Source organism: Podarcis gaigeae, assembly GCF_964106915.1.
Source record: "Podarcis gaigeae genome assembly, chromosome: 9".
Lineage (NCBI taxonomy): Eukaryota > Metazoa > Chordata > Lepidosauria > Squamata > Lacertidae > Podarcis > Podarcis gaigeae.
This window is the reverse complement of record NC_139685.1, coordinates 38,548,962-38,561,332: the sequence shown is the minus strand read 5'-3', so window position 1 is coordinate 38,561,332 and position 12,371 is coordinate 38,548,962. Positions and strand designations below refer to the sequence as shown.

The 12,371-nt window shown below is 42.6% G+C and overlaps 1 protein-coding gene and 1 long non-coding RNA gene across 7 annotated transcripts in view; one reads left to right on the top strand and one right to left on the bottom strand.

Moving 5' to 3' along the window:
* SPMIP2 (sperm microtubule inner protein 2) overlaps window positions 1–4,451 on the bottom strand; it is a 36,793-nt gene extending 32,342 nt beyond the window's left edge. For 4 of the 5 annotated variants that reach the window (XR_014568109.1, XM_083756055.1, XM_083756056.1 and 1 more), the window contains exon 1: window positions 4,232–4,451. Coding sequence is in view for 4 of the 5 variants with exons in the window: in XM_083756055.1 (XP_083612181.1) it covers window positions 4,232–4,331 (100 nt within the window). In the remaining variant the exon portion in view is untranslated. The remainder of the gene's footprint in view (window positions 1–4,231) is intronic. The other variant, XM_083756054.1, reaches the window with a different exon arrangement.
* The window catches only part of LOC310852563, a 48,980-nt gene that overhangs the window by 16,351 nt on the left and 20,258 nt on the right, over window positions 1–12,371 (top strand). The window lies entirely within an intron of this gene.

Here is a 12,371-nt window from a genome sequence, read left to right as displayed (position 1 = left end):
GACCTTCTACCTCTTTGAATGTGCTTGTGCCGCCCCCTATATAGACCTTGGAAAGCTGTGAGCAATAGCAGCATGATAGGGTGGCGAAGGGAAGGATGCCAGCAATGCCATATAGAAGCAAATGCTGGACAACTTTCCAGATTCTATGTGCTTGCCCCCAAATGTGCATAGCGTCCCTATATCATGAAGGTATGCTTCATGCCTTAATACACAGAGACTGGGAATAGACCATTGGCTATGCTATTGGTTCCTCCACCTCCTCATTTTCATTTCTGCATGGGATAAACGTTTGCATGGACTGTCCTATTGTACTAAACTCAACTCAATGCATGGTGCCTATAACCCTTTATGTTAAAGTAATCCTTGTGCGGCCCTGTTTGAAAGAAAAAAATGAAGTATGACATAATTACAAAAACATCCAGTGAGTTATGAAGTAAATTCTGTTACTCATTTCTTTGGCACTTCAATGTCCTGAATGTTTAGCTAGAGTAGAGGAGTGATTAAATTGTGTTCAACTCTTTCAAAATAAAGCTTGAACTCCTCTCCAGTCAGGCTGAAATTGTGTGTTTGAGATTGATTTGACAAATATTTATAGTAGTACCATGCCACTGCCTATAGTAAGCAAAAGTATCCCGCCTTTATTGTGTTAAGGATTATGATGATGACAGGCTACTGTTACTTTTAGAGATTATGTTCAGAAGAATGAGAAGGTTGTCTTTGGGGAATGGGATCTTTCATACTATGTATGATTGCAAAATGCATTAAATGGGAATCCCTTTGTTGTATGTTAAAAAGTGCACCCGTGTAGGATTTGAGGCTCTTTATTCCAACCATATGTATGCTCCCTGTGAATTAGAATCATAGAATCATAGAGTTGGAAGAGACCACAAGGGCCATCGAGTCCAACCCCCTGCCAAGCAGGAAACACCATCAGAGCACTCCTGACATATGGTTGTCAAGCCTCTGCTTAAAGACCTCCAAAGAAGGAGACTCCACCACACTCCTTGGCAGCAAATTCCACTGTCGAACAGCTCTTACTGTATATTAACAATACCTATAGGCACTGAGTTCCTAAGGCACTGAGAGATACATAGATTCAAAACCAACTAAAATGATAAAATAAGAACTATAGTATGTGTGCTCTTTCCTTCTTTTTCTCTCTCCCCCGCCCTGTTTAAGTGTAGTCTCTCTCATGGTAAACTTAACCCAAATCTGTAACCTGGTTTCTTTGTCTTACCCTATTTAAGGTTACAGTCCTATGCACATAGCTGTCAACTTTTCCCTTTTCTTGTGAGGAATCCTATTCGGAATAAGGGAATTTCCCTTAAAAAAAGGGGAATGTTGACAGCTATGCCTATGCACACTCACCTGTGAGGAAGTGGCATGGGATTTACTTCCAAGTAAACATGCAGAGGACTGTTATGCTTTAAATGTTTCTCTTGCATCTTCTTATAATTTGTTGTCTACCATCTAGGGCTCCACACCTTGTGTGGATGAATTCCACCCAGCTACATCTGGGTACAACTCCTTCTGATATCTGCTAAACACATAGATGTCAGGGGAGCATGGTGAGGTGTTCTCATGACTCTTTGCAAAACTGTGGGGGTAATAAAAATGAGAACCAAAAGCACAGAGCTCCTTTACCCTGTCATTGTAGACTACACACCCAAGTTCACACCACACTAACAGAGGGGTCTTAGAGGCCCTGATGTGGTAGGGGGAAGGCTTGGGTTGAGGAACCAGTGACCCTCTGGATTTTGTTGGACTCAAACTCCCCCCAATCTCTGCCAGCATGGCCACTTGTCAGAGAATATGCGAGTTGTAGTCCAGAAACATCTGAAGGATCACAAGTATCCCATCAATATTCTAAACTGTGAGGGCCACCAGAGTTGTCTAGCAAAGTGTGAGGCAAACTTGTCCCCTTAAAAAGAAGGAAGGAGGGTCTGCAGCAAAATGTAGAAGCAAAGAGGAGTTCCCTGAGAATGCATATGAATTAGAGAACAGAAAGCTAAAAGGGGAAATTGATACTTTCCCTTATAGAAAAAAGAGGCTACAGCGTCAATCAGTTCTCAGCCCCTTGGAGATGCAACACAATCTTATGCTTTCCAGCACAAGAAAAAGTCCCACTGGATTCAGCCGCAGCAACCCTAAATCTTACCCAGCATACTTTACACAAAGTTAAGTTAACTCACTTCAAAATATAAGAGAAAATAAAGAAGATGAAGAACAGGTGGTGAGATGAAAAGGAAGCAGTAGAGAGAACCAGCAGGTTGTCCCTTAAAATCATGAAGATTTTTTTTTGTTTAAGATTCATTTGAAAATGGAAACAAATATAACTATCTGAAAGAAGGAATATCCCTTGCACTGAAGTGAATGGGAAACCCCTGATAGAGAAAGAAGAAATGTTTTTTGAAATAAATGCATGGCTCCTTAAAAAATAAATGCATAATGTAATATTTTAAAGGTACCTCTAATCATGTAGAGAACATCCTCTCCTTTCTTCCTTCAGGAGGATCTCATTCCAGAATTTTGTTTCCTTTTCAGCAGAAGTGGATGGAATTTGCAAAAATAGTAACCCCTCCTGAAAAATTAAAGCCTGCCAAATTTTAGACTAATATGTTCAGAGAGATTTCTGCACTACTAAAGTTGATTTTAGGGAGGAAGGAAGTTAAAAGGAATCACTTTGTTTATTGTGGTTTTGTGGTCAATTGTTTTAGTATGAACATGGCATATATTGTAAAGGTTCCCCTGGGAAAGTAACCTGCAAAATTTCAGGAAGATGAGAGCAGGGGCTTAGGAGTTATGATGAATGAAAAAAGTAGCTTTGGGCCTGAGTTCTGTTCAACTGGCACCAAAAGTTATAGAAACTAAGTGCAAAACTGATTTGACAGACATGGATGGTGTGAGAGCATGTGACACATGGGGAGTAGTATTTGAATGTCCAACATTTTCCAAACATGTACCACTAGAAGTAGCAAAAATCTCAGGACAGGCAAGAACAAGGACATATATTACTTCAACATCAGTCCCCAAACCACTATGATTGGAGCTCTGGTAAAATAATTCCCTCTGATTAGAAGCTAGACCTGTGAGTCACAAAAGAGCTAGCCTTCCCACCTTCCCCTCCCGATATTTCCTGCTATAGAAAAGTTTCAATTTTTGCAAACTCACTGACTTTGCATGCTTTCTTAGCATCTCCATCTCCAAATTGCCCCAAATATCTTCAGAGCTTCCAGCTTCAAGGGTGTTTTGGAGAGATCCTGCTTTGGCTTGGACAAGGCCAAATCTATCTGAAGTGACCCCCTCTGGTTCACGATGCACATCCCTACCCACAAGCACTCTTGCTGTCACATTCTATACCCACTGAAGTTTCCAAATAGACAGCCCCGCATAGAGCATGCTATACAAATCTAGCCTGGATTTAAAAGGAGCATGTGGTTCTGCTTCCTCTAGATAGGATTGCAGCTGGTGAGTCAACCAATGAAGGAAAAGAAACCCACTCCTGGCCACCAATGCCATTTTGCATTGCATTGCATTGGTAGCAATAAATCCAGGACTTCTGTCTTATTGGGATTTAGCTCTAGGGTATGTGTGTGTGCTTTGTTCTTATCCATCCCCAAACTGCCTCCAGACAAATTCCATCACTGCACTGGATTATACCAATAACATTTACATTCCAACCCCTCAGGTGACCTCCCTAGTGGTTTAATGTAGATGTTTGAATGTGGCGCGTAGGGGACATGATGGGACGGGGACAAAATGGAACATTGTGGCTTCCCACCACCTTGTGGACTTATCCTCCCCCTGAAAGGACTGTGACCATTGCAAAACCATGCCTCCAAGTCCTGGCCCAGTGAGATGACCCAGAAAGACATGCATGGTATTGAAAGCTGCTGAGAAGCCCAGGAGAACCAACAAGGCCACACTTTAGATTCCCCAGCATGTCATCAGTCAGATGGTTCCACTCCGATCAGAAGTCATATAAATGTAAACTTCTCTGCGACATGATCAGGTTCGTTCATTTTTGTCCTTCCATGCTCCTTTAGCAGCACAGAACAGCGAATCTCTATTTATAGAACATGATACAGAGCGACGATATGCAATGCTGCGTATGATGCAGCAGCTGAGTGTCACTTCTCACGCTGCTCCATCGATATGATGAATGCTATTGCTTCAGCTTCATTTGGCAGCCAGCCATTTAAGCGGCTATGGAACGAACGGCGGTGGTTACCTGTGAATATCATTCTATTCCCTGAACCTTCAGATGGGGTGCTGGAAGTCAAAGCGCGTTTTTTCTCCTTGCCCTTGACAGGCTGGTCTATAGACTGCATTGTCACCAATCAGTTAATCCTTGGCAGGCTTGCACGAGTTCTGAGCACTGCGGCAGCTGTTGTTGCTGGCTGCCTTGCTAGACAGCGCAGACAGGAAAAATGGTAAGCCAGGCAGCTTTGGAGGACACAAGGGCTATTTGGTGACACTTGCGACATTGTGACATATTGTCCTTGTGACCTTGCAAGCCAAGAGGGTCCCACTAGCTGCTGCCTGCTTTCTCCCACCAAGTAGCAAGAGGTCTCGACTCTACAGCACCTTCGAGCATTTCATTTAGAAATACATTGTGAGCCAGCTCTTACATGTCCTCTAAAGTTCTTAGGCCATTTGGTACATTTGTAAATATAAAGGAGGAGGGTTTACTTGGCTTGCCGATACTTGGCCTCCTTCAATGTTTGGCAGTAAAATAATGTATTTAAGGGGCACACACAAAACTCTCCCTCCCTCCCTCCCTCCCTCTCTCCCTCCCTCCCTCTCTCCCTCTCTCTCTCATAACCACAATGCGGTTTTGGCTCTGCTGCCACAAAGCAACAAGGAATATTTGCTTCTAATTACAGTACTGTATTGATCATCTGCTATTCTAAAGTGAAAGAGGTCTGCCTTCTCTTTTCCATTAGTGCAGCATTCTCCAAGCAGATGCCCTCAGGATCAGACTGTAACTTCCATCAGCCCCAGTCAGCAGGGCTCGGAGGCCACCAGGTTGGGGGAAGCTGGGGAAGGGCGTTTTCAGTCTAAAAGCAGACCTTTACCTAACATGAGGTTTGCTTCTGGGATGCCCTGTGAAACAGGGAGGACTTAATTCCCTCCTTTCCCAGAATGCAGTGCGGTGCAGGGCAAGCCCAACTCTGAGGCAAGGTGAACCCCATGCACAGGAGGCAGAGTGAGCACCCCTCACCTCTGGCCCACCTGCTTGCTTGCCACCATTCCCACACCTGCAAGCCCAACCACTGGCTTATCTATCTATCTATCTATCTATCTATCTATCTATCTATCTATATCTATCTATCTATCTATCTATCTATCTATCTATCTATATCATCTATCTATCTATCATCTATCTAATCTATATCTATCATCTATCTGTCATACTGAGTGGCAGTGTTTGATTTAAGGAAGGACACTTCTATGCTTCCTATCTCATATTGAGTTTGCAAGTGGCACCTGCTTTTATTTCATTTATAGCACACACACACACCTTCAAAGGTCTTGGCTCAGATAGCAATGCGCCATAGGACACTCCCTTCTAAAAAAGAGGTCAAAATTAAGTCAGTACTTTGGGGATTAAGGACTGCAATCCTTCCCACCTTTGCCTAAGGTGTAAGTACCATTGAACATAGTGGGACTTTCCAAGTAAATTCGAATATACTGCTGCTGCCTTGTCCTGCCTTGCAGCAAGAGGCTGTTTTGTATGATTTTGTGGTCTAATCTTACTCTGTTTCTATGACACAATGCAATCTGCACATATTTTTGATGGTCAGTTTGTTTGCACTTGCCAAGCACAACACTGAATTCCAGTGCCTTTTTTTTCTCAGAGTGCTATTAGTTTGTTTGACACCTCTGACAAGCCAGAAGCACTTAGCGATTTGCAGCTACTGTGCTTCTCTCTCTCTCTCTCTCTCTCTCTCTCTCTCTCTCTCTCTCTCTCTCTCTCTGCATTTGGGACTGCAGCAGTTGCTTGCTAGATAGCCGAGTTCCCTTCCAAACAGTGAGCAGAGGATGCTGGCTGAAATGTGCATTCCGGCATGCCAGGCAGTCTGCCTTCTGCACAGATCAGCTGATTCAAAACAGGAATAGAGGACTCCGAATGAGAATGACCTTTCTTGTCAGCAAGGGCAATCAAGTGTTTGTATAAAGCCACGATACTCTTGGCAGAAGCTTCCTTTCATAAAATGGATTTGGCTTCTCTTTAGAGAATTACAATTGTTTTGCAAGCACAGTTTAGCTTAGAGAGGCCAATTCACATCACCATATTGTCATGGAGAATATGTGGCCTGAATGGATCTGGATTGATTTTCACCTCACTGTGAAGAAGAATGTGTTTGTTTAATTATACATCCAGCTTCCAACTCAGCCACTATTTGCCATGCTGTTGCTCAACCGCCTTTTGGCTTCTTTGCTGCATGAATTGGAGTTTGTTTCCTTAAGAAATTTGCTTGGCACCCTGCACATACAATTTACAATACCATTTATAATACAATATTACAACAATGACAACACATTAAAACTCAATAAAGCAGCAAAGTCTTAATCTGTTCTTTTTTATGTATTATGTTTTTCATGTCTTAATCTGGTTTATAAAAGGCGGATACCAGGTGAGCGCATTAACACATACTCTGCAGGTGTATTAATCAAAAAACAGTTTTGGGGGGAAATTACCAATACTACTATTGGGGTCTTAATGGCAAGATTGCATTGGCTATGAATACCTTTCTTACTTTGGGGGATTAAGCAATGACCACTAAAGAACCAACATTAGTGTGCTTGCTCTAGAGTAGGTGTGGGGAACCTTTAGAGATCCAGATGCTGCTGAATTTCCTCTGCCCTCATCCCTGGCCATTGTCCATGCTTTCTGGAGCTGATGGGAGTTGTAGTTCAACAACAGCTGGAGGTCTAAAGGTTCCCCACATCTGCTCTTGAGAGCTGGTAATAACCACGCTACTGTTGCAATTGTAATATTTAAAAAAAAGAATAAAAATGATTTAAGAGTGAAAATAATGGCTTCTGTGGTTTGACATGCTGCTACAGAAATACATAGGGTTCGAAGAGTTAATAAGATGCTACACAGACCACACACCCATGCTGCCTAGCTTATATGCTTAGGGCTTATCCAGACTTCCTTTTGTGCTACATTTCCAGGCACAAGTCCAGGTTTTAAAGTTCCGCGTCTGCAGGTGTAGGTGTTGGGGTTTTGTTTTTTAACTTGCTGTTTTCCCAGGAAAACCCACATTTTACCATTTGAGTTGGAGCAAATGGTAATCAGGATTGCTGTTTGTTCTGATTAGGGATTGCCATATGCTCTTCTTCAGTGGTAAAATGTGGGTTTTCCCAAGGAAAGCACCAGGGCAAAAGAGAAAAGGAAAACCACTCAGACACGAAGCTTTAAACTGTGGATCTGTGCCTGGAAAGCAAGGTGCAAAAACTGGGAGAAGCTTAGAGGCAGAGAGTTGCCCTCAGTGGAATTAGGAGGCTGGACCTTACAGACTCAGCTTTGCCATGGACAAAGAAACTAAAGCAGAACGGGTGAAAGGGCATATGCAGAAGTACTGGCTTTTCAATCAAAGTGGGACAGAAAAGTAGGAAGATAAAGAAAATAAGAGAGTAAGGGAGTTGAGGTGCTAATGATCTGAGGAAACCAAAAAAGCATAAAACTGGGTTTTCACTGTAACATGGAGGGATGCTTTCATGAATGGGCTATAAATTCACTGCTAAGCCAGTCATCTCAAACTGTGAAAGTGCTTAAAACAGCAGCAGCTACATAGTCCTCTAGATGTTATTGGACTCTAATTCCCATCAGCCCCTGACAGCATGGCCAAGAGTCCTGAGTAATGGGAGTTAAGTGTCCAAAGATATCTGGAGAGTCACAGGTTCACCATCTCTGTTTTAAAATGCCAAAACTAGCAGCTTAAAGTTCTGGGCTACATGCACCATGAAGCATTTGTGCCACTACATTGCTGAACATAGCCTTGAGTTATGTGATTTCATTGCTTTATGTTAATAAACAAAAAAGACGCATAACAGTCTCCATTTCATTGTGTTTACAGAAATCCATCACTCTGTGTGGCTGGGTCCACACTCCAGTGTACTCTGTGCCCAGTGCACACCCATTGCTGGTTTGGGAAGTGTACATACTGCATTAGCAACAAACCATATCTATCTTGTAATTTATGAAATACAGAGCCTTGATGTGTTTTCCTCCTAACCACCTTCATTCCAAATTGAGAAGAAGGCCGGAGTGCAAAGAAGTATCAACGTCACTCTTTCTGGTAATTTTACAATCAGCATACTCTAACATAGCTGCATAGGCGCCGACTCCATGGGGCCTGAGGGGGCCCGAGCCCCCTCAAAAATTCGTTTGGGGGGGCTCCGCCCCCCAATAATTTAAGAACATTATTACCGTAAATTTTGCTCTATAACACGCAGATTTTTTTCTCCTAAAAAGTAAGGGGAAATGTCTGTGCGTGTTATTGAGCGAATGTGTGGTCCCTGGAGCTGACTCGCTGGAGCGCAGGGGCAAAAATAGGCAAAAATCAGGCAAAAATAAGATTGGGCGGGCGGAGGGAAGGCGGAAGCTGCTGCTTTCCTGCATTCTGCCTCAGGGTCTTACTGCCCACCCGCTTCTGTTGCTGCGTTTGCTCAAACTCAACAAAGAGCAGGGAATCCCCTGCCCTCCTGGCAAGCAGAGGGTTAAGGAAAGGATCGAGTCCTTCCTTCTAATTCTTTCCTAGTCACACTGCGTGCAGGCTCCAGCCCACCACCTCCTCCTCTCCGTGCTCTAGGGACTCGCAGGCAGCCGAAAAACATGCAGGTGGGAGAGAGAGAGAGAGGGCTGGCTTGGGGGGACGGGACTTTTGCCTTCCTTTCCTCCCCCTCCCACCCCGTTAAACTCCTCCCCTGCATTCTTAGCCAGCTGCTTCTCCGCACACCCCTCTTGTGCTTCTTGTCCCTTCTGTGTTTTTCCTTCCCTCCCCATTTAAAACGTGGTGACAAAGTACGGATCCACATGGATCCTCAGGATTTTTGCATTGGGTCACCCCAAATTCACCATCAGATCACATAGCATGTCCATGGCTACATCTTGCACCAAAAAAATCACGCACCCACTGTTGCCTAGGGTCACAGTGGTGCAAAAACGTGGTTACAAAGCACGGATCCACATGGATCCTCAGGATTTTTGCATTGGGTCACCCCAAATTCACCATCAGATCACATAGCATGTCCATGGCTACATCTTGCACCAAAAAAATCACGCACCCACTGTTGCCTAGGGTCACAGTGGTGCAAAAACGTGGTTACAAAGCACGGATCCACATGGATCCTCAGGATCTTTGCATTGGGTCACCCCAAATTCACCATCCGATCACATAGCATGTCCATGGCTACATCTTGCACCAAAAAAATCACGCACCCACTGTTGCCTAGGGTCACAGTGGTGCAAAAACGTGGTTACAAAGCATGGATCCACATGGATCCTCAGGATTTTTGCATTGGGCTACTCCAAACTCACTGTCAGATATTAAAAATCTTTATTAGAATTAAATACATACAGAGAATTAAATACATACAGAATGTTAAATTTTCAGTTTCGAAATATTAGTACTAGTTTAGTACTGTATTTCTATATTACTATAGTACTGTATTAGTTATTTTCAAATACTTAAATATTTTTAGGGTGTAAGACCCAATTAAAGCCCGTTATTTACATACAGTATTACAGTATTTACATACAGTATTAGGCATACTGTATTAACTTTATTAACTGTATTAAAGCATTAACTTTGAGATATTATTTTTATTTAATGAACCCCCAGCCTTATTCAAAGTAAGCTTAAATTAGCTATTTCACTTATTAATCAAAGTGCTATTACTGTGCGACAGCAATATTTTATGTTTTATTCTTTTAATGATAGTTTAGGATTTATTTAAATATCATTTCAGTCTTTTCAGAGCTATATATTCACTGCTCTGTAATAGTCTATAAGCATAATTGTTACTGTAAATTAAATTAGCTTTTTACGAAAATACCGTGCGTGTTTATGTTTTGTTTCTTTTTTCAAAGCCAAAAAGTGTTTCAGGCTTGTCGAGTTTCCCGGAGTGTGGAGTTATAGAGAGTCGAGTTTTCGGGGTTCTAATGTTGATCATATGACTCTAAAATACTTTTAAAAAACTTTAAAACTCACTAATTTTCATCTAAAATTTAGAAAACTTCCCGGGGCAGGACCCCGGTATGGGCCCCCCCAATATTTTTTATAAGTCGGCGCCCCTGCATAGCTCCAAGCATATCTAGTACTTCAGATGTGCCTTTGTGTTTTAGTTCGATAAAAGGAAGTGTAAACAGTGTTAGACATAAATGTAGATAAAGTGATACCTTTTATTAAAGCAACAGGAAGTGTTAAGTCAAATATCAAGTTTGCCTATGACGCACGTAGATCAGTTTGGAAATACTCTGCTGTCAAAAATCTGTAGACATGTGAAAACAAGGAAGCAAGGCACTAGAATTCAAAAAGGGCACTGGAGAGTCCTATTGATCAACACCATAGGGCAGTGCTCAAATTATTGGGGGTGAGGTAGGGGGCTCATAATAAAACTCACAAGCCCTTTAACTTTCCAAGTTTAGCTCAATTGTAACCACCTAAAAACAATAGCTAAGGGGACTGCCCCAGCCCTGAGGTCCATTTTGCACTCTCTTTGATGGCCTTCTGCCAACAGGTAAATGCCACCATGTTCAGAAAGGTGTCTTGTCCTGCCAGGTTGATTAGGTTCTGCTCCTGCGGCTCATTGATGTGTTTAGTTTAGCTGGTGGTTCTTTATGTCCATGCCTGTTTTTGTTTCTGTGTCTTGATAGTTGCTTTATTGTACTTTATTACTGGAATTGTGAGTTGTTTTAAGGTGTTTTTATTGGAATAGCAGGCTATCTGCCTTGGATGCCTTAATACAGAAAGGTAAGTTAATAATTTTATGAAAAGTACTAATAAATAGCAATATTGCGGAATGGTCCCCAAATTTCTTCTGTGCACTAACTTGAGAAAATGTTACAGATAGGTAGCCGTGTTGGTCTGCCATAATCAAAACAAAAAAAATTCCTTCCAGTAGCACCTTAAAGACCAACTAAGTTAGTTCTTGGTATGAGCTTTCGTGTGCATGCACACTTCTTCAGATGGTATCTGAAGAAGTGTGCATGCACACGAAAGCTCATACCAAGAACTAACTTAGTTGGTCTTTAAGGTATCTGAAGAAGTGTGCATGCACACAAAAGCTCATACCAAGAACTAACTTAGTTGGTCTTTAAGGTGCTACTGGAAGGAAATTTTTTTGTTTTGAGAAAATGTGAGAATTCAAGCATGCCATTTAGAGCTCATCCATGTGATAATTTTGAATGTGTTTCAGTCTTCCACACATCACAATTGCTACAGCAAAAGCACAGAATGTGCAGTTGTCATTCCAGGCTAAGTTAGTACAACTTAGTTCCCATTGAAATCAATGGGAGTTCATAAAGTCATGACTAACTTTTCACATTGGTCTCATTGGGATCCATCTGCAACTAACTTACTCAGGATCCAACCTATTGTGTTTACGCATAAGAGCTGCAGCCAGTGTCTGAATCCTTGCACATAGATGCCTTTCATTATGTGTGACTGAAAAACCAACATCACACCATTGCCACCAGGCTTAAGATAACCACTTTCTGTAATAGCTAGTTGGTGATCTGTATATATATTCTTGCATGCCACCCCATTTTCTGAGTGGTGCGAGACTCCAGGGGTTCCAAGTGCTTACCCAGGGTTCAGCTTCCTTGGAATGAGGGACAGTGGAAACAGCGGCTTCTTTACAACATATGGTTTATTTACACATATCTACAACCTGAGCCTAAGATGGAGGGGCTCACAGCATTAGCCCTGTGAAGGGCTTGCTTCTCCCATAGTCACAGCCATGGATTCCAGCCGAAATCAAGCATGGCTCTTTCTCTCTGGCTTCTCTGCCTGCTTCTTGCCCAGCTGTCACACACTCTAATCTGGCTATTGTCCTCCTCACCAGCAGCCAGGTGAGGGAGGGAGGTCTACCCATGAGCCCATTGGTACAGAGCAACCTCTTTAGTTATACTAATCACCATACATGCAGTTACCTAGGTAGCAACTATGACCCTTGCCTGGCTAATTCAACAATGGAATCCTCCATTAGATTTTAATCCTTTCTGGACCCAGGTGATTAGAAGGGACTTGGGCCGTATACAACTCACAACACTATAGATCAGGCTTCCTCAACCTCAGCCCTCCAGATGTTTTTGGCCTACAACTCCCATGATCCCTAGCTAGCAGTACCAGTGG